General features: G+C 41.4%; 1 protein-coding gene across 1 annotated transcript in view; it reads right to left on the bottom strand.

Annotated features, from left to right (window-relative positions):
• LY75 (lymphocyte antigen 75) overlaps positions 1-19,570 on the bottom strand; it is an 89,802-nt gene extending 70,232 nt beyond the window's left edge. The window contains exons 1-5 of the mRNA XM_011947133.1: positions 19,427-19,570; positions 13,596-13,967; positions 8,795-8,965; positions 5,124-5,288; positions 1,094-1,204 (exon numbers count right to left, since the gene is read on the bottom strand). Of these exons, the coding sequence (XP_011802523.1) occupies positions 1,094-1,204; positions 5,124-5,288; positions 8,795-8,965; positions 13,596-13,967; positions 19,427-19,520 (913 nt within the window). The 5' untranslated portion in view covers positions 19,521-19,570. The remainder of the gene's footprint in view (positions 1-1,093; positions 1,205-5,123; positions 5,289-8,794; positions 8,966-13,595; positions 13,968-19,426) is intronic.
• Between the last annotated feature and the right edge of the window lie 766 nt (positions 19,571-20,336).

The following is a 20,336-nucleotide window of genomic DNA, read 5'->3' as shown; positions in this document are numbered from 1 at the left end:
CCGGATCTCAGCTCACTGCAAGCTCCGCCTCCCGGGTTTACGCCATTCTCCTGCCTCAGCTTCCCGAGTAGCTGGGACTACAGGCGCCCGCCAACTCATCCCGCTAGTTTTTTGTATTTTTTAGTAGAGACGGGGTTTCACCGTGTTAGCCAGGATGGTCTCGATCTCCTGACCCCATGATCCACCCGTCTCGGCCTCCCAAAGTTCTGGGATTACAGGCTTGAGCCACCGCACCCGGCCCAGTTAGTAGCTCTTAATCTGCTACTCCATAAAATAAAAATATTAATTTGTCATTGTCATGCCATTAAGGCCTTGAGATTTAAAGATTAAATTATCTTTAAAGATTCTATTTACTGAAATAATACAAGTATTACTTCATTTGCTGATAAGGAAATTTAGCAAACTAAATTAACTAAAGTGACTAATTGGAATTTTATTGCTCTTAACTCAGTTTTCCTGTATGTGTGCAGAGCAGTTTTATACTGAAATCAGTGTTAACTTTAGGTTCTACATTTGTTATAAGTCTAAGATTTTATTTTATTTTTCAAAATGGTCTAATCCTTCCTTTGGGGAGAAAGTCTTTTGGCTAAATGGCATTTTGTTTGTTTTATTCCCTAAAAGACTCTCTTTGAGGTATTTATTTGTATTAGAAAATACAACCATGATGTTGTCAGTACTTGGGTGCTATAGTGGGGAGAGACCCCAGGAGTTTGAAAATGAAGGGATATTTCCATATTAGAGTTAAGCTGCAGATGAAACACAGCATGGGTGAATCACAGCCATGCCAAGTTCTTTAGGGACCCAGCATGGCTCCTGGGTCATGTGGTGGAGCTCCTTCTGCTCTTACATAAAAATGCAGGGCTGTTCTAAAGGTCTAAAGGTTCAAATGCCCAGTTGTCCATGGATGGTGTGGTTCAGTTTGGCAATAACAGTACCACAATTAAGAATGGTTTAGGAAGAAAACATTCTTCTGAGAGGTAACCATAGTAAGAGTTGCCAAGATGTGAAACTTTTCTAAGCTATTGGTGAGTGAGAAGCCTTTGCTTTTTTGAAGATTTGTTCTGTGCAGACGGGGTGGGGAAGGAGCAGTTACCTGGATCCCAGTTGAGAAAGTTTAATGGTTTGTGGTCTGACCATTCCCAGCCTCTAGCAGAGTATAGCTGATTTAAACCAATCCAGAAAATTTTAGCAATGCCTTCTTTTTCTGTAAGAATTAAAAAATTTTAAAAAGTGACAAAGTTGCCTAAGTTATTATCTAAATTAGACTTATTCTACTAATAACAAACAAATGTGCAGACCTTGATTGTAAGGCAGCAGTCCCTGTAGGAGGCTGTCTATGCACCAAAGGCAGGCAATGCTAATAGACAAAAGTCTTCAGACTATTGAGAAACCCAAAGGCTGATAAGTTAATTCAATTATTCTCTCCTATTAGCTTGTCAAATACCCTTTCATCTAAGGTAAGAACAGAAGCTTCTTAGAGTAGCTGTCTCATTATCTATTTTTAATCCTCTTTTATTAACATAGAAGACTTATCAAAAGCAGTTTCCATTGTACTTCTAGATTTGGAAGATCTGACTGGATTCTAGACCGACAATTTAAATTTATTAGGCACACATATTATTTGCCAGGTTCTAGGGATATAAAAACTGAAATGACAAAGTCCCTGCCCTCATGAGAATTTCAATCTAGTAGAAGGAGACAGACATGGATCCCTCAAATGATCAAGTTTTTCTGGGACTGGATCAGAAATATGTATAGCAGCTGTTTCATAGATAATGAAATATATATATATGGCTCATGGCTCTAGGTCCCAAAGGGTCCAGTTTACACTAGAGATACTGAATGAGTCACACACACATGCACACACACACGTGGTACAATGGAGATAAAGCACTCAAATTTATTATTTGATGACCAGATGCTATCAGCAATTAAGAAAGATAGAAGGTGGGTGGATCACCTGAGGTCAACAGTTTGAGACCAGCCTGGTCAACATGGTGAAACCCCCTCTATACTAAAAACACAAAAATTAGCCAGGTGTGGTGGCGTGTGCCTGTAATCCCAGCTACTCGGGAGGCTGAGGCAGGAGAATTGCTTGAACCCAGCAGACAGAGGTTGCAGTGAGCCAAGATCGCGCCACTGCACGCCATCCTAGGCGACAGAGCAAGACTCGGTCTAAAAAAAAAAAGAAGAAAAGAAAGAAAGAAAGATAGCTGGAAAGCAGATATAATTTAGGTAGTGAGGCCAATTTCTGATATGTGACTCAACGTGCATATGCCCACAAAAAAATGGATGCAATCATGTTGGTATGGGTTCATGTATATTGGAAAAAGAATGTGCAAATGATGGTAACGATTTTCGATACTGCTTAGGAAGTCACTACTCCTAGATCAGTATTTACACATGGTAGTTTTCAGTAAAGGGGCACTTAATAAAAATTTCTTTTCCAGATTTGGATATTGTGAGTTTTAGGGGTTAAAACACAGTTTTCTTGGGTCTTGGGAAACCAATAGTCATAATTAGGCATATTGATATGCCTAAGAAGCTTTCATACTGGAAAAGGAACTTGAAACATTAGAAACAGATATACTTCTAAAATTAATGGTATGTATTAAATATGGGGCATGTCTGGCCAGGAGTAGGGTGCAATAAGGCCCTTTACCATATTACCTTACTTTCATTAGTTATTAAAGAAAATGGATGCATAAAGAATCATGCAACATTTATTCCTCCAAATGCATCATTAGATTGTTTAGTAGGATGTTGACTGTCACACTTCGGCACTTTTCTCCTTGATTGAAGTCACCAGTTTCCAAATGTCAATATTCTAGGAATCTTTAATTTATTGGCACTTTTCATTCTCAACAATATTTTTTGTAAGTCTTCAGTGAGGTCTGGAATACAACTCCAATGCCAAACACTAGCCCATTCGGCTTATTTGGCAGATTTTCATTCTAAAGATCTGAATATTCAAGTGCCAAACAATACAGGAAAAGGGTAAAGCTACGAGTAAGAAACGAGGTCTGAATAAAGCTGTAAACAAAAAGAATGACAAATGGCTTGTGGTCTTTTAATGATAAAAAGAGATAAAGATATCTAAGAGGGGTACGTAGTATTAACAAAAAAGTAAGCTGGGCATAATCCTGTGCTCCTGTAGTCCTAGCTACTTGGAAGACTGAGGTGGGAAGATCGCTTGAGCCCAGGAGTTCTGGCTATAGTGTACTCTGATCACATCTGTGAATATCCACTGCACACCAGCCTGGACAACGTATTGAGACCCTGTTTCAAATAAATAAATAGGGTTCTGCAATTCTATATGTCGATATTCAAATCCCAATCTGATACTTCTTAGCTGTATGCTGTTGTGTATATTATTTCTAAGGATCAATTTCCTTATCTAGTGACAAACCATTTGTTTGATGAGGTTGTAGTAATGATTAATGGATTTATCTGGAGAAAGTAGGGCTTGCTTACAGTAAGCATTTATTAAATATTTCCAGTTTTTATAAAATAATGTGACAGAATATATCTGAATTCTTACACAATACATGGTTGTTTACTATATAGCAATAAAGCTTACAGCTTTGTGCAAAAGTAAAAAATAACCCATGAGACCCATTTCTGCCTGCAAAGAACTTACAGTCTTATAAAAGGTGAATCCATTTGTATGTCTGATGCAATTTGTGTTCAAGTCAAACTGACTATTCAAATTTAGGCTCTGATAAATACTTGTGGGTGACTTTGGACAAGTTATATTTCCTCTCTGAGCCTCGCATTCCTCACCGGTAAAATGAGGATAACAATAATGTCCACCTCATAAGGTAGTTAGATGGGGATGAAATGAGATAATGTATAAAAAGCATTTAGTAGTCTGTCTGGCACATCATCATTATCAATATATTATAATTATTTGTCTTTCATTCAAAGAATAACTCATCACGGACTCAGTAACTTGGGTTCCTTGATTTTTAAATATAATATTAAAATTTCTTTTTATATAGTTTCTTTTGAAAGATATACAAGACTCTGGAAAGAGTTATAGAATTTTACTGAGTACATAAAAAAAGTCCTAAATAAATAGAAAAGCATATCATTTTCATGGTTGAGAAGACAATATTGAAACAGCAATACTTTTATTTATTTATTTATTTTTTAAGACAAGGTCTTGCTCTGTCACTCAGGCTGAAGTGCAGTGATGCCATCATAGCTCTCTGCAGCCTCAATCTCCTAGGCTCGAGCGATCCTTCTACCTCAGCCTCCAGAGCAGCTGGGACTACAGGCACATGCCAATAGCCAAATTTTTTTTTTTTTTTTTTTGGTAGAGACTAGGTCTCACTTGGCTGCCCAGGCTGGTTTCAAACTCCTGGCTTCAAGTAATCCTCCTGCTTTTACCTTTCAAAGTGCTGGCATTGCAGGTGTGAGCCGCTGCACCCGGCCAATTCCTTTTTAATGAATCTATAATTCAATACGATTCCAATTAAAGTTACAATAGGGCTTGCTACTGAAATTAACAAGGTGATCCTTAAATTCTTATGGAAGGATAAGTGGTCTTTTAAAGTTTTTATTTATTCTTATCTATTAAGTTTTCATAATTAAAAATTAAAAAATTACAACTACCATCTCCCAAACAAAACAAAACAAAGTCCTATCTACTCTGTATCCATGTTATTAAACCCACTTTAAGATTCAGTAAAACACTCCTTGCCCCTGAGGACTGTACCCTTCCACTCAGTGGGAGGACCTTTACTGAGGCCATCTAGTATAACTTAACCATCTTCCTTCCCTTCCTTTAATTCTCTATTTTTCAATGTTCAAAGAGTCTAACCGTTCACTTTTTGAAAAATCCTTTCATTTAGGATTAGGGTGTCAGTCTAATCTTACTACGCAAACTTGTTTTCTGAACATCAATCTCTCTTTAGTTTCCATCACAAGATATATTTCTCAATGGTGAAATATGATTACATTCGGTACTTTTTTGCTTATGGGTTTCAGTGCAGAAGTTTAAATCCCAAGAGAGGTCAGAAAAGATACATACAAAGAAACACATCTGGATATGAAAACAGAAGAAGAAGTACCTTTACAATTTTAGCCAATTTGCTCTATCACATGCAAATAAAATCTACCTTTAAGGTAAGTTAATTCAGCAGCACTGTTGATGCTCAGTAAATCAGCTCCTTGATTCTGACATGAAACATAAGCTTCTTTCCAAGAAAGAGCCGTCTGAGTATTAAATTGGTAGCAATTTCCAAACTGCTCGTTCTTTTCCCAATTATCTTCACAACCATTTTCTGTTGATAAAGACACGTTAGTGATCATAAAGTAAGGATGTAATGTTTTCTATTACTTAGGATGCTTATAAATACTGCAAGTCTATTTGCATACTCTTAGGATATGCCCAAATGGAGACTGCCATCACTCGTTTAGACCATATTTTGATCACAATACAATTGGAATCATAACACACCAAATGACTCAGGCTGGTTGAAGCTTCCACTCTTTCTTATTTTCCACTCTCCTTTTATCCCTATCAATTACAATGCTGTGTTTTCGCCCATGTCCCTGACTGCCCTCTGCCTGAGATATGAGTCTTGGTGTGCACATGTTGTGAACACTGAGCTAATGGAAAACAAGCTCATTTGAACATAGTGGCAGACTACAGAGGGTCTGCCCACAGCTTGCATAGAAACCACTGTATGTGTACGTGTGTGCATAGACATGCTGCTTAAATGGCCAAGATATTGAGCCCAAGTGACTACCTTATTTGGGAAACTATGTCTAAATTTCTCCTTAATATTTTAATAAAGAATCAAATATATGATATATAATTCACATTACATATGATTTACATATGTATATGTGTATATATGTGCATATAAACACATATACATGTGTTTGTAGAGTATACATAATTTCAGACAAAGAACCTGCAAGCTGTTTCCTGAATGAGATATAAAATTTTTTTGACAACTGGTTCAAAATATATTCAGAGCCTTCTGTGTACACCCCACAAGAGGGGAAGTCCAGTGCAGGCTGTGTCAAGTGCATCCCAGGCTCCAACTGGGGGACTTTCCAAAAGGCCTCCTATAGCCAGTTACATATCAGATGTTATACTCATGATCCTATAAGCTGGAAGGGCCTTTAGAGATCATCTTGTCTAATGTCCTCATTTCACACACAGGAACAAAGATCTAGAGGTGACTGTGGCAGAGCTATAATGAGGGCACTGGTGGTGTTGATCCTCCAAATGGCACATCCTGCTGCTTCAGCCATTTTTCTATGGCATAAATAGCAACAGAGATTCTGACATTTGGTAAAAACAAAATAGGGTGGATTTGAAAGCACATTTTCTAAAGGTTCATTATTACCACTAAGGCCCTACTTTTGTATATCCAGAAGCTTCCAGGAGTGGGATGGCCGTGTGTTCGCTATACAACATGACCTCCATGATTTAGCAGCCCTCAGGTTTGAGAAACTCAGTCTTGCTTCTTCCATAAAAAGTAACTCTAGGAAGCATATGCATGCATTAACAACACTGTATGTGTCACACCCCCAAGCCCCCAGCACACACAATACCCACAGGAGGCGAAAGGCACCAAGACACGTCCCTGTCAAGGCAGCAAGGTACAGTGGGGGTAAGTATGCACAGTGGGGAAGGAGGACAAGGAATCCTTCACCAGTTTCCACAAAAACGTGGTCTGATCCCTCTCACCTGAGAAGCAGGGGTTTGCATTGGATAACCTCTAAGCAAACTTTCACATCTAAATTTCTGATCCAAATAAGGAGAGTTAAATGAAGTTGATACCTGGTTGACCAAACTCTGTTTATTATCAATTACAGCTGAAGAAAATACTGGCTTTTTCTATTTTAGTAGGTAGATTACAGGTGTTGAGAAGCCTGAGCCTCTAACTAGATACGTAATCCTCAAAGACTGGTCCCCAGACCAGCATTATCAGCACTACCTGGAAACTTGCCAAATTTGGTGGTGCCACCAAAAATCTACTGAATCAGAATCTCTGGGCCCTAGAGACCTGTGTTCTAACAAACTCTACACGTAATTCTGTTGCACCCTGAAATCTGAAGTCTTAACCCAGTATAATCTCTTCAAGTTGCTTAGAACTCTGCATTTTGAAGCTCAGATTCCCAAAGGAGGGATCAGCATTACTAATACCACCTGGCTGGCTGCTCAATGAGTCAGTATAGTGTAGCTGTTTGGGATAAGGACTTCATAGCCAGACTTCCTGGGTTTGAATCCTAGTTCTGATATTTATTAGCTGTGTGATCTTAGGCAAGTTACGTATCTCCCTTGTGCCTCACTGTGATCATCTGTAAAATGGGAATAAAGTATGGTACCTTTCAGGGTTGCTGTGAGGATTAAATGAGTTAATGTATATTGAGAGCCTGAAACAGTATCTGACACCTGGCAGAGCCCTGTTAAGTATTAACTATCATTACTTAGGTCTGGAGCTCTTTCCTTTCTCTTTGCTATAGATTCTTTCAATCTATTGTCCATTAAGTAATATTTTGTGAGTACCTATCACATGTCAGGTACCGTGATCCCCTGTAACTCTCACCTAATTGGTGAGAAACTGTTTCTGTTATGTGCCAGATAATGACGTAATTGCTACTTTGGTCTCCTGTCTTTCTAAAGAATAGCAAATTCTTTAGCAAATCTCAGTTTGCTTCTGGTAAGAAGTAATGAGAAAAAGCACTCTGACAAACACAAAGGAATGGTGGAAGGAACAGTGTCACCAATTTTGAGAGCCCCAGGAAGATCGATCTCTTCTCTTTCCTGCTCTTTGCTTCAGGCCATAAACATACTTAATACTTCACCATTCTAAAAGTGTTTTTCAACTGATCTCTTTCTTAAACTACCCTTTGCTTTTTTAAATAAAAATTATAGGAGGCCGCTGTTTTGGACTAAGCTCCTGATCTAGGACTCAAAAATCAAAATGGAGTCACCCATGCCAAAGTTCCACTCACCAAACTGAAACAGAGTTGTTATCTGGCCTTCTGGGAAATCAAGAGAGAGAGACAACTGCCTAATTTCCCAAACAGGCCAGTTTCAATCTTTAATTGGCCTGATTAAAATGAAGTTCCCTCTGTTTTAATGCTTAACCTGAAGTCACCTGATGTTAACCAATCGATTATTTCTCTATTGTTCTTACAAGGAAAGTTACTGTGAAACGACCAATCCACTCTTTGATTTTTGTTTTTGCTTTCTTCAGCCCTTTTTCTGTCTACAAAGCCAATCCTCTCTGTTCAACGAACTGGAATACTTACAGTACTCTTTTATGAAATGAGGTGTTGCCTGATTCTAGAATTGCAATAAAGCCAAATGAGATTGTAACTACATAAATTTGTTGCAATTTTGTCCTTTGCCAACTGTCTCTTCTTCTGCTCCGTGAAACTTGCCAGGCTTACTTCCTTCTGTTCATGCTTCATTCCACTACAGTCCAGCTTCTACCCCCTCTAGTCTTCTGAAACTACTAAAGGTCAGCAGCAATTTCCTAACTGTGCATGCTTTTTCCACACTTCCTCTCCTTGAGGTGTCTGTGCTATGGAACACTCCCTCCTTCTTCTCCATGACACTATTCGCCTTGGTTCACTTCCAGGCCTGCTTCTGAAGGCAAATTCATGGCTACACATTACCTCTCTCTTCTCCTCCAAACATACACTCCTTATCCAGGATAATGTTTTTGCAGTTACTTTTGAGTCGCTTTGAACTCTTCCTTCTCCCTGTTGCCTCATATAAATGTACTGCCTTTCCACATAAAGTTTACCAGTCCATACATACCAGGTTTTAAGCAGATGCCCCACTTTCGGTCATATTCATAATTTAAGGTGGTGGCACACCATGGCCCACTATGGTCCTCATCAAGGATGCAATCATGATGCCAGGTCCCATCAACTAAGAATGGAAATTCACAAGGTCTCCCGTAGGAGTTCCCATCTCTGGTATAGATCTCTGGGTTGGAGAGGAAGTTGGGGAAAAGAGAGTTAAAAACTGGGTAGTCAAAACAAAACAAAACAAAACTGAGTAGTCAGCTTCAGTTGGCTCATTTCTAAAACTCTTTGAAAAAGAAACATTGTTGTTTAGAATACAATATCTGAGTGCAGGAATTCAGAGCATGGGTGCTGTCAGGTCTGGACATGAATGCCGGCTCCCTGCTGACCCACTGTTTGCCTGTGGGCTAGCTATCCAACCCTCTAGTAGCCTCTGTTTCTGCTTTTGCAAATTGGGGATAGCATTCAGTGATCATCCATGTGAAGCTTCACTTCCTGTGGTGTGATGAGAAGCTGAAATAGCCTGGCTTGGTCAGGTGAGGGTCTACTAACTCTGCTGTGGGCCGCACAGCACTTCACCAGAAAGGGTGCCCTGGCTGAGGTTACATTTACCTTTATTTTCTTTTCTTTAGAAAGTGTTAGAGCCAGAAAAATACCTTGGAACCACTAAGGGTGGGTGTGGACTTTGGAACCACCTGCGGAATTAGAAAGATGGACAAATAGTCCCATTGTTCAGAGACTGGAAATAGAATTGAGACTGTGGTTTATAAGCAAGTAAAAGGAAGAGCTGCTGAATTTCTGAGTAGATTCTTGGGGAGGCACAGGGCATGGTGATTTGGGGTGTGAAAGAAGAAGCAGTTTCAATGGGGCAGTCATGTGACTGGCTGGTGGTCAGTGAGGTAGTAGATGTAGCTTTTATTTTAATCATTTTCCCTGGTACATGGGGAGGAACTGAAAAGTGATTCCAACCTCAAATATGCCTGGAAATGGTGGAAAGAGTGTTTGATACTTATATCAATACTAATTCTCTTGGAAAGGTGTTTTTATAGAACGACTAACTCTGTATCTTTTTCTGCCACAATTTTCCAAATCCTCAATTTGCTAAAAACCTCGGTCATTAACAGATCAAATAACGGTCATTAGATAAATCATAGTAATCAAATCTTATCACCCTTTGCCAGGCAATTAGGGTTCCTCAAAATGTCTCACAGATGTGCTTAAAAGTGTGCTTAAGACAGTATTTGATTCTACTTTCTTTTTCTCAAGTATCTGTCTAACTGAAGTGTGAGGCCATTTAACAGCTTAGAATGTATTAAGCAGAACTATAGCAAAAGGTAATAATAATCTGGATGCTTTTCTTCACAAATAGTCTTTTAAAGATCACTGGCTTTATTTTCCTATGTCATATAAATAGTTTTCAAAAGGGTACTTCTGTTAAAGAGTAGGTTGACCTTACATTTTGTAAGGATTCTGCTTATTACCTATGTTTCAGTTTAACCACATCAAAAACCCCCCAATAGCTCATGACCAATTTCTCTTCCCATATTACAAACCTAAGAGGACAGTCCCTGAACACAAGGACTGTTCCTTGTAGAACCATCAGTTTTCTTTTCTAAAACCTTTGATTTTTGGAATATAAAGTGCCTTGGTATACACTTCTGTCATTTGTTCTTTATCATAAACCTGTGAGATCATAGGGGAAGTATTATATTTGTCTGGGAAATCCCCATTTTTGCAGAGTAGTCAAGTGAGACATTCAGGCACTCAGCCGCAAGTGACAGGGAGGAAAATAGGCTCTCTCTGACTGGACTCTTGACCTATAAGGACAACTTGTGACATCAGTGGGTGCCTTCTCAAGTTTCAAGTTAAATTTCATAGCTCAAAGCTGGGCTTCAGTTAATAAGCTCTCTAAGTCACAATACATGCTTTGAAGAATGATAAGCATAGAACCACCACACCAGAAGCAGCTACATTGCACTAACTGCTCACTAAGCGTTTTGCTCCCACACATTCTTTGCTGATGCTGGACCTCTTACATGCCATGGACTTCCTTAGCAAGACAGGCTTTCCTGGGAAGACTCTTCTCTGAATGTGCAAATTTATGGTGATAGCATCCTTAAAACAACAGCTTTATTATGCAATAGGTACAAATTTGTGAGATGAGGTGATTATGCAGAAAACTAGCAAATTAATGTCATCAGTAACATGAGACAAAACAGTTTCAATGGATAAAGAGGTTGTTGACAGGCTTCTAAGAGTTGCCCAGAATTCTGATAGTTCTGCAGCCACCCTACCACAAAAAGTCCATTTCCTCTTCATGATTCACCAAACATTCAAAATTTGAAAAGTCCTAGTGAGATCAAGGTATCTTAATGCTATAAATGTACACCTGAGTGCTAGGTAAAAGCAGTTCACTCATAAAATTTATACAACTTCAGTTTTCTCTGAGATGAACATGACTCACACAAGATGGGAGTTGGGGTGACAGGCAACCCAAGGCACAGTGATAAATTAATGTTCTTGTATCACAAGTGAAAACTTTGTTTATACTGCTAAAGTCAAGGGGGAAAGAAAGAAGCTGTTTGGGGGAAAGGAATACTGGTTTTGAGCCCTAGCTTGGCTGTAACAAGCTAGGTAACCTTGGATTTCACTTTGTTGGGACTCAGGACCTTGTATGTTTTGTTTATATACTGCTAGATAAGAAGGTGGGGACAACAATCAGTATTGAGAGTCTGAGAGAGGAGTGTTAGAGAAAGTCCCTAACTTAAGACAGCAGTCCCTAACCTAAGAACAGAAGGGATATACATAAATTGAAAAGGGTAGAATTGCCAGGACTTCATATTTGATTATACTGGAGTGGTGGAAGAGGCAAGCCTGAAACCTCTTGGGTGACTTGCTAATTTCTGACATGTAGAACTTAGATGGTACCAGTCACCCAGACAGAAACAGAGAAAAGGTGGCAGGTTTGGCCCTGGCTTCTGTGCAAATTAAAACATGAGTTATGCCTTGACTAGTCACAACTATATATGCTTTTAAAAAAAAGCTTTAGTGTTTCAAACATTATATTTGAAAAAGTCAAGAAACATTTCATGCCTGTGGGCTATGCTGGTGGCATCGCTTAGCTCTCTCTGGGTGGTCCCCTGCGTAGGTCCTTAACCTTTTTTGTGCTACTGATCTCTTCGGCAGCTGGGTGAAATCCACAGAAGAACATTAGAAATGCATAAATAAAATACATAGGATAAAAAGGAAAACCAGTTATATTGAAATGAAGACACTCTGGGGACTGAGGGAGTTTAAGATTATAACTATGCCCCTCAAAAGAATTAGATCAGGAGACTAAAAGAACACTGCCAAGAAAATTATCTTTTCTGATCCCTGGACAAATACAATGAAACAAGTTAAATCCAATTAAAAGGCTTTTTTTTTTTTTTTTTGGCTCTGTGTTTCCTCTTAGTTGGCAAGTTGGAGAAGGGCTTTTGTGGCACAGAATTTAAATTTGCCATTAAGTCATATCCAGAAAGCAACTGCTTTACTTTTAGGAGGAAACTGGCTCGCAGAAACAGACTGTCAACTATTCAAAGGTTAGGGATTGATGAAAAGGAAAACCCCATCTCTAATTCTCTAATATTTCTCCATACAGAACTTGACATTCTCAGAATAATTTCTGCATCCTCACTCGGAAATAGAAAGACTAGAAAGAAAAACTTGTGCGGATGGATAATGGGAAGTATGGAAGCGAAGCTGCTATCCTGACTTTGAGGCCAAATTTAGCTTAAATGATCTTTAAGAGAAGAAGAAAGCCACTGTAAAGCTAGGGAAATTTTTAAAGAAAGGCAAGGGGAAATAATATGACTTAGAGGACATAATTACATGCATATTGACATTTGGTGTAATTTAGAGCAACACAATGAAAAATATTTGCTTGGGAGATAGCTAATTACGTTTAGTGGTTAAAAAAAATAAATCTACTCATCCTTTAACTTGGAAATTAGTTGTAGTCCAGTGCCTAGACTCAGAGCTAAATCCATGGTCAGCTCCCCACAAGGCAATATTAATATACTTACTTTTGGAAGCAACTGAAAAACTCCACTCTTAAAATGCTGAATCATAAATATAAACATCAAAATTTGGTTGCTATGCCAAAAATGAAAATAAATAAGAAAATCCACTCAAAATTTTCCCATTTTATCAAAATCCGTAGGCAAGAAAAAATACATTTTTCCTCCTTCTCCTTCTTTTCTTTTTTAAGAGATGGGGGTCTCACTATGTTGCCCAGGCTGAAGTGTAGTGGCTATTTACAGGCGTGATCAGTACACGCTACAGCCTTGAACTCCTGTGTGCTGAAGTGATCCTGCTGTCTCAGTCTCTTGAGAAGCTGGGACTGCAAGCATGCACCACTACACCTGGCCTTTCTTCTTTTTTTTAAAACTTAGAATAAGATCAACATTATTAGATCATTTGACTTTTAGCCTGTAAAAAGATTTCCTGTTAATCGAATGTTTCCTTTCCTCTAGGCTTTAGAAGACCATCATAAGAACTACATATCTATCTGATGAAATCCCAGGTTTATCACAACATGGCTGTGTGACCTCAGACAAGGCATTTAACCTTTCTTAGCCCTACCTGCAAAGTAGAGGCAAATATGCACTCGTAAGAATGTCACTCAAAGTAACTGCACAGTGCCTGGAACTGAAGAGCTCACTCACTGCCCTTATGAATGTATGACTCTATTTTTACTAAATTGTGCATGTTCAATATCACATGTGACAAGCACAACAGCAAACCGGTCAAAGTCCCTCTCTACTACTCACCGTGATAAGGCTGGTCACAAAGGCTTTCCTCTGAGCCTCCTTTCTTCCAGACATCAGATGCATTTGAGATTGCTGCGCCATGCCCATTCTTCAGAGCCAGCTGGTACCGGGCAGCACTGTACAGAAAGTGGTGCTCACATTTCCACCACAGCATGACACTGGAGTCACAGCTGAACATTCTTACCTCATTCACCGATTTGGTAATATCTAGGCCAAGGCACTTTTGGGAATGCAAATGAAAGAGCCGATGCTGAGACACCCACTTCCATAACTTGTCCTCAGTTTCATCACAGTCCTCTGCTACTATCCAGCCATACACTGGCTTGATGCACTTGCCCGTACTTCCATGGACGATGGTGAAGGGGTCATTAGCTGAGTCAAATGGATAGACAGATTGTGGATTATGTGGTTGAAGTGCCTTGCTCCCTACTTGCTGAGGAGAGTCTGAGCACTACTGGACTGTTCCCATCCTCAGACTGTTCCCACTCTTTATAAGCTGCAGGGGACTACACAAGGTGGGACAGTGGTGAGCAGAGAGGCAGTGCAGTGTGTAGGGTCAGAGCACGGGTTCTGGAGCCAGTCCGCCTGAGTCCATATTTTGCTCCTGCTACTTATTAGCTATAGGATCAGGGCAAATCATTTAGCCTGTGTGCTCCAGTTTTCCTGTGATGGGTGTGAGCATGAAAGGAGCTAATCCATGTAAAGCATGTAGAGCAGCATGTATATTTGTTGTTGCTATTTCATGAAAGATTTTTCCCTTCTCATTTAATAAGATAAAAGAAGCTCTTTAGTTTTCATCTCAATGAAAAGTCTAGTTGGGACCATAATTCTGCCTTGCTTACATGTTAGCTACTATGACAGGGTAAATTATTACATGAAAAGTTGATGCTTAACACAGCATGTTCACTATATATATGTTCCTTTCTTCAGATCTAAGTACATAGTGAGGCCTCTGTGGTCCTCTGCCTTAGGGCAAGTTAGTGTGGCCACTAAAAAGGAAAATTTAAGGACAAATTTCTTAAAGACCACTTCCCCCTAGATATTTTTTGGAGGCCTAAATTCATTACGGTATGTCAGAAGAAACGGGGAAACTTCTGAGGGAGCAGCAGAACAATGGGGGTACAGAAACAAGAAGAAATAGAGATCTGGGTTCTGAGGGTAGGGGAACCTGTGGCCAGCTGCATTGTGGCACCCTCAGGAAGATGACAGGACCTGGGGAAACCCTGGGGGATTGACTGTGTGGATCACCTAAGAAGGCTGAACCCCAAACTCCAGGAACTACCAGAGTGATGGCTGATGAGTCTTGAGCCACCAGATTCAAGATCCTGTGGGTTTGGACAATGGGAAACCCAGAGGTAACCAGCGGGATCCAATGACTAAAGAAGAATCCTCCCTGAATGTTCCCCTGGGACTCTGCATGAGCTGGGAAAGACCCCAGTAAGGACAATTATTGAAGTTCTGGCAACTTGGTGGAATGGGAGCTCAGCATCAAATTTAATTTGGTTTTCTGAAAATAAAGTAATGCATTGTTTCTTGCACACCTGAGTTTGTGGAATAAGATTCACATCTGTTACAACAAACTATAATTGGATAATTTCGTTAGTTCTTTTACAAAGGAAAATTTTAAACAATTATAGCAGAGATCATCATGTTGATAAGAGTAAAGCTGAAATATTTTAGACAAGCTTAAGCAATCACTGTCAATGAACCAGAGTTCAGCAGAAAGACCTATAAAATTTTGGTTCCCCAAAGACACTTTCATTTTGATATCAGCATCACAGTCACTGGTTTCACTAACACCAGATGCTTTTCCTAGTAATAATTCAAAGGCTTTCAGAGTTAAAAATTCCCGTACCAGGGACTGGTGACTTGAGGGGAATTTTACCATGTAAATAATAACTATAAAATTAAGTCTGACTGCAGCTTGAACTTTGGAAGGATTTTTTTTTGTTCTGTTTTAAATAACAGAAGCAACAACAAGGGAACAACAAGAACAGCAACAAAAATCCTTTAAAGCTTATTTTAAATCTGAATTTTAAAAGTATTCCACAGGGTTGCAGCTAAGGATGTTTGATGTTTGCCATAGCAGCTTTCCTCCCTTACACTTTTTTTTTTTTTTTTTTTGAGATAGAGTCTTGGTCTGTTGCCCAGGCTGGAGTGCAGTGGCACCATCTCAGCCCACTGTAACCTCTGCCTCCCAGGTTCAAGTGATTCTTGTGCCCCAGCCTCCCGAGTAGCTGAGATTACAGGTGCCTGCCATCACACCTGGGTAATTTTTGTATTTTTAGTAGAGACAGGGTTTTACCATGTTGGCCAAGCTGGTCTCGAACTCCTGACCTCAGGTGATCCACCCACCTCGGCCTCCCAAAGTGCTGGGATTACAGGCATGAGCTACCGTGACCGGCCACATCCCTCACACTTTCTCCTTTGACATTCCTCTGCCATTTCCTGCTTGATGGACACAGGCTGGGAGGACAGTCAACAAAAAAGGAAAATGTACTGTAAGATTACTACTTACACTTCCTCTCATGGTGTTCTCCCACAATTCAATAGCTACTCAGACCTCTGATATACATCTTTTCTAAACTATTCTCTCTTGCCTCTCCAAAATAAATCTTGCATTCCAAAGTATCAAAAATTACAGAAGAAAAAAGAAGTCTGCTCCTGCAGGAGACGTGCCCACCACCCTTGTTGGAAACATCCCCTCTCCTGCCCTGTAGTCTCGCTGCTGTCTTTCCCGGGCATTCTGCTTTGTGCGCTCCATCCCAAACAGGTGAACTGGGGAAGCAGCAGCTTTGCCTTCCTTTGCAGTTTGCAATTCTGCATTTTTCAAAGTTTTTGTAGAATCCAATGGATTAGCTACATTTCTTTGTACAGTGGAAAAAGCAGGAGTTAGGAGTCCTAGATTGAAATACTAAAACACTACAGGAGAGGTGTGGAGTAGCTCTGTTAAAGTAGAGCTGCCAAACTTCCTAACAAACTGCTACATCTCTGAATATAGACGTTTTTCTCAGACTAACCCCTTGTTTGAACCAAGTATGCAATTGCAATGTTTGATACTTATAGTGGTCACTTAGTACAGATCTTAATTATTCATATACTTAAAGGAAACTTATTAGCCTCCATATATAAGGTACATATATGCATACATTAGATAGGGAGAGTCCTATCCTTTCATGATGCTTCCTTGTATCTTTCTTTACCTTTAGCAGGAGCTGTTCAAACTGCCTCAGTCTTACAACCCTTATTGGGATAGTAGGTTGAAGAGCCGGAAGGAGGACTGAGAAAGAGTGAACATATTCCCTTATTTAGAAAATTTGGTACAGAAGGGCATATAAGCTATTTTAGAAATATATTATACTTTGAAAAGGTAATTACAGAGTAGATCTTATTTTATAAAACTTATTTTATAAAATAGATTCTTTATCAATAGCTTCCTATTAGATTTTGTTCACTTTACAACTTTATACCAGTCCTCAATGGAGTTTTAGTATTTACCTCCAAATACACCATTGGGGCAAATCTAAAAGGCAGAATTTGATGAAAAGAAGCCTCATTACCCTCTAGATACATTTGTATATGCTTCATTTTATGTAAATTCTCCAGTGTTTGAGAGAAAATGGCTAAGTAGCATTACCAAAAATTGAAAATAAATTTTTAGTATTTTTACATCCATCAAAGGAAAATCATCTCTCTGTTTTCTTATTGTCTGATCACTAAATAATTCCTGCCATATAAACTCTAGACCAAACAGCTTCACACATTCCAAAGAGGAGCTGGATATTGACATATAGAACCACAGACAAATGGATAGGGAAATAGCTTGGGAAAACAAGAAGGATGAAGATGGCAGCATTTACAATTTCAGGGGAACGTCCATAGATCACATATTAAGCATTTTGTAGAGTCTCTAACATGTGTTCAGAATGTACAGGTAAGTGCAGCAAGACAGAATCAGAAGTCTAGGTTTGTTAGTTCAAAAGTAGGTCCTGAAATGACAGCTGAGTCCATGGCAATGTCCAGGGAGTCAGAAAGTCTTCACGCATGATTGGGTGGTGTTGGCTGGTGAAAACCTCAGGAGTCCCTGACGGATTGGTTTACTTCAAGCTGTTAGCTCTCCAAGGAGCAGAAATGTAAACTAAGCACCTGGCACCTCCCCAAGGACACAGAGGTGCTCCTTCAGTGTTTGGGTGATAGAGACCACCTGCACAAGCCTAGCCATGCACGTGACGAGGTGCATGCCATCACCAGCATCATGAAGCGGACACTCTTGCCAAACAATTGACCCAAATGGCTGGGGGTTCAAAATTCCAGTGCTTCCCCAAACAAGGCCACAAGTCTGATCTGAGGGTGAGAGAACATCGATCAGAGCAGCTGCTAGGAGTAAGGAAGGATACAGGATAACAAAACCTGTGGAGACCTAGCACAGGGCAAATAGAGTTAAACCTGGTGCTTTTTGCTTTGGGTCAGTGATAAACGGCAGTGATTGCAGAGATTGCAAGAATTAAGGAAATCTTGAAATTTGTGAAGGAGATAAAAACAGGACTGAAGCAGATGTAGATGGGAACCAAGAGGTTAGTGATTGAAAAGTTAGTGCATTTTCACTGTAGTTAGTTGTTGCAGTGAACTTTTCCACCTTGGATTGTGGGGCAGGTAGAATAAATTCTCAAGGCAATAAAGGATCTTATTTTAAATGATTCCTTTGGTAGTTCCTAGCACACAGGGTCAAAGGAGACTAGAGAAGTGTGACTCAGAGCAGGGTTCATTTATAGGTCCTTGCTGTAGACAGGATGATAGCACTCACACTCTGAGAAATCTCTTCCCATCACTCTCCGAAGAAGTCTAAACCAGATGGTAACTTAGCTTAGCTGCAAAGAAAATAAGAGCCACCAACAATTTAATGTTTTTCAAACTGCCTGGACAGTCTTTTCCTTCCTCATACAGGCACGGTAACAGAAGTGGCCGGTGTGGGGTGGCCCATTGAGTGCCTATGATGCGGCCCAACCAAGAAACAAAGTCCTCTGCACACCTCTCGCCCAGGCAAAAAGAGAAAGTAAAAGCAACCGGTTGCTGCCAAGGGGTGTGGTGGGGTGGCGCTGGCACTACCCTGAACATCATTGAAGGCTGTTTCTGGTCCTGCTTCCCCATTGAGAGGCAGCAGGTCCCCAGCCAGGCCTTTCAGCGTGGGGCTGTCAGCCTTGCGGGAGCGGGGTCGTTTGGAACTGATAAACCAAAGAGAAGAAAGGCTTGCTGCTCTAAGCGGTGGGTGACGGCATCATAGCTGACTCTTGGTCTTGGTCACTTTCAGAGGAGATGGTTTACTTAACCTGACTGCCTTTCTGATGCGCACCGTAGGCGCAGTGAAATCCGGAAATCGTTGGGAATCCTTGGCACTGTGGCTGGAGGCTCCTCTTGGCCCTGTGGCCAAGGTGACCAAGGGGCGAAGGAAAAGCGAGAACGGCCGGGACAGGACGCAGAGGGTAGATGGGGAACCCCATACTCCAGCAACATTTTATAAGACAGACGACGGAGCAGGGCACCTGGTCAAAAAAGCCTCAGTGAGCCTACTCTACGGTGACCCGCGTCCCCTCTGCACCAGAAGGGCCCTGTCTTCCCACATCCACCGCGCCCTCCTCCGGGCCCCCGAGGGCACTGGGGCTCCTACTTCGCCAGACCTCCCCTGCGGCTCACTCGTCCGGCTCCAGAGCCCCCCCAACAGCAAAGCAGCCACGACCTGCGCCGGGGGCGCAGCCCTGCTCCGGGCTGGAAGGCGGCAGAGCTGCGGCGTCGAGGCACCCAGTGGACTGCGGGGCGGACGCGCCCGCGGTTACCTGCGCGGCCAGAGGGTTCCGCGAGCTCGAAGCACCAGAGGAGTAGCATGAGGAGCCCCGCCGGGCGGCGAGGGGTGGCCCAGTCTGTCCTCATCCTGAGCAGGCGCAAGCTTTCCGGCCGGGTCCTCGGGCGCACGCGGCACCCGCCCCTCGCCCCTCCTGCTGAACTCTGCCTGCCCCACCCGCTCCTATATCAGGCGTTTAGGGGCGCCCCGGCCCCGCCCCCGCCGAACCCGACCAATCAGACGTGCGTCTCCTCGGCCCGGGGTCGGAGCGGGCCGGGTGTGGGAAATGAACAGGGCGGGGCGCTAGATACCTCCGTGGGGTGGGACCGGCGAGGAAGAGGGACGTGCGGGTCGGTGGAAGAGCCAGGCACCGCGCAGGCTCCTGCACTGGACGGTTCGGTCCCCGCCTCTTCATCAGCCAAGCTGGGGAGATGCGGCCCTTACTGGGACTTGGCACCGCCCTGGTGGGTGGGTTCTGTCAGTTTAGAACCTTGGGCTCTGCCTAGTTCACTGTGGTCAGAGACGACTTCTCCATTCCAGCCTAGACTGGAAAGGGACCCACATGTCTCCTGCCCCGGAGAAGGAAGTGAGCACCTGCTGCGTGGGTGACTGCGGCCAAACCTAGGAATTCAGTCGTCCTCGGCAACGTCTTGGGTATTTTGATAGTGCAAATGGTACACTGCAGTTCTACCCATAGTTGTTAAAGAATTAAAAGCAAGAATTACTAGAGTGACCAAACGACACTTCCAAGGATGACTTATGCTTTATAACAATTTGAGCTTTGCGAGTAAGCTCTTTGCGTAATAATTTAATGATAATAATAATTAGCTGGTAGAAATGTAGAAGTCTGCATGCAGAACCAGAAATTTCATGTCCCACTCCCTCTCTTCCTGTGGACACTGCTA

Source organism: Colobus angolensis, unplaced genomic scaffold (assembly GCF_000951035.1).
Source record: "Colobus angolensis palliatus isolate OR3802 unplaced genomic scaffold, Cang.pa_1.0 Scaffold259, whole genome shotgun sequence".
NCBI lineage: Eukaryota > Metazoa > Chordata > Mammalia > Primates > Cercopithecidae > Colobus > Colobus angolensis.
Note: the sequence above shows the minus strand (reverse complement) of the source record. Positions and strands in the feature narration are given on the sequence as shown.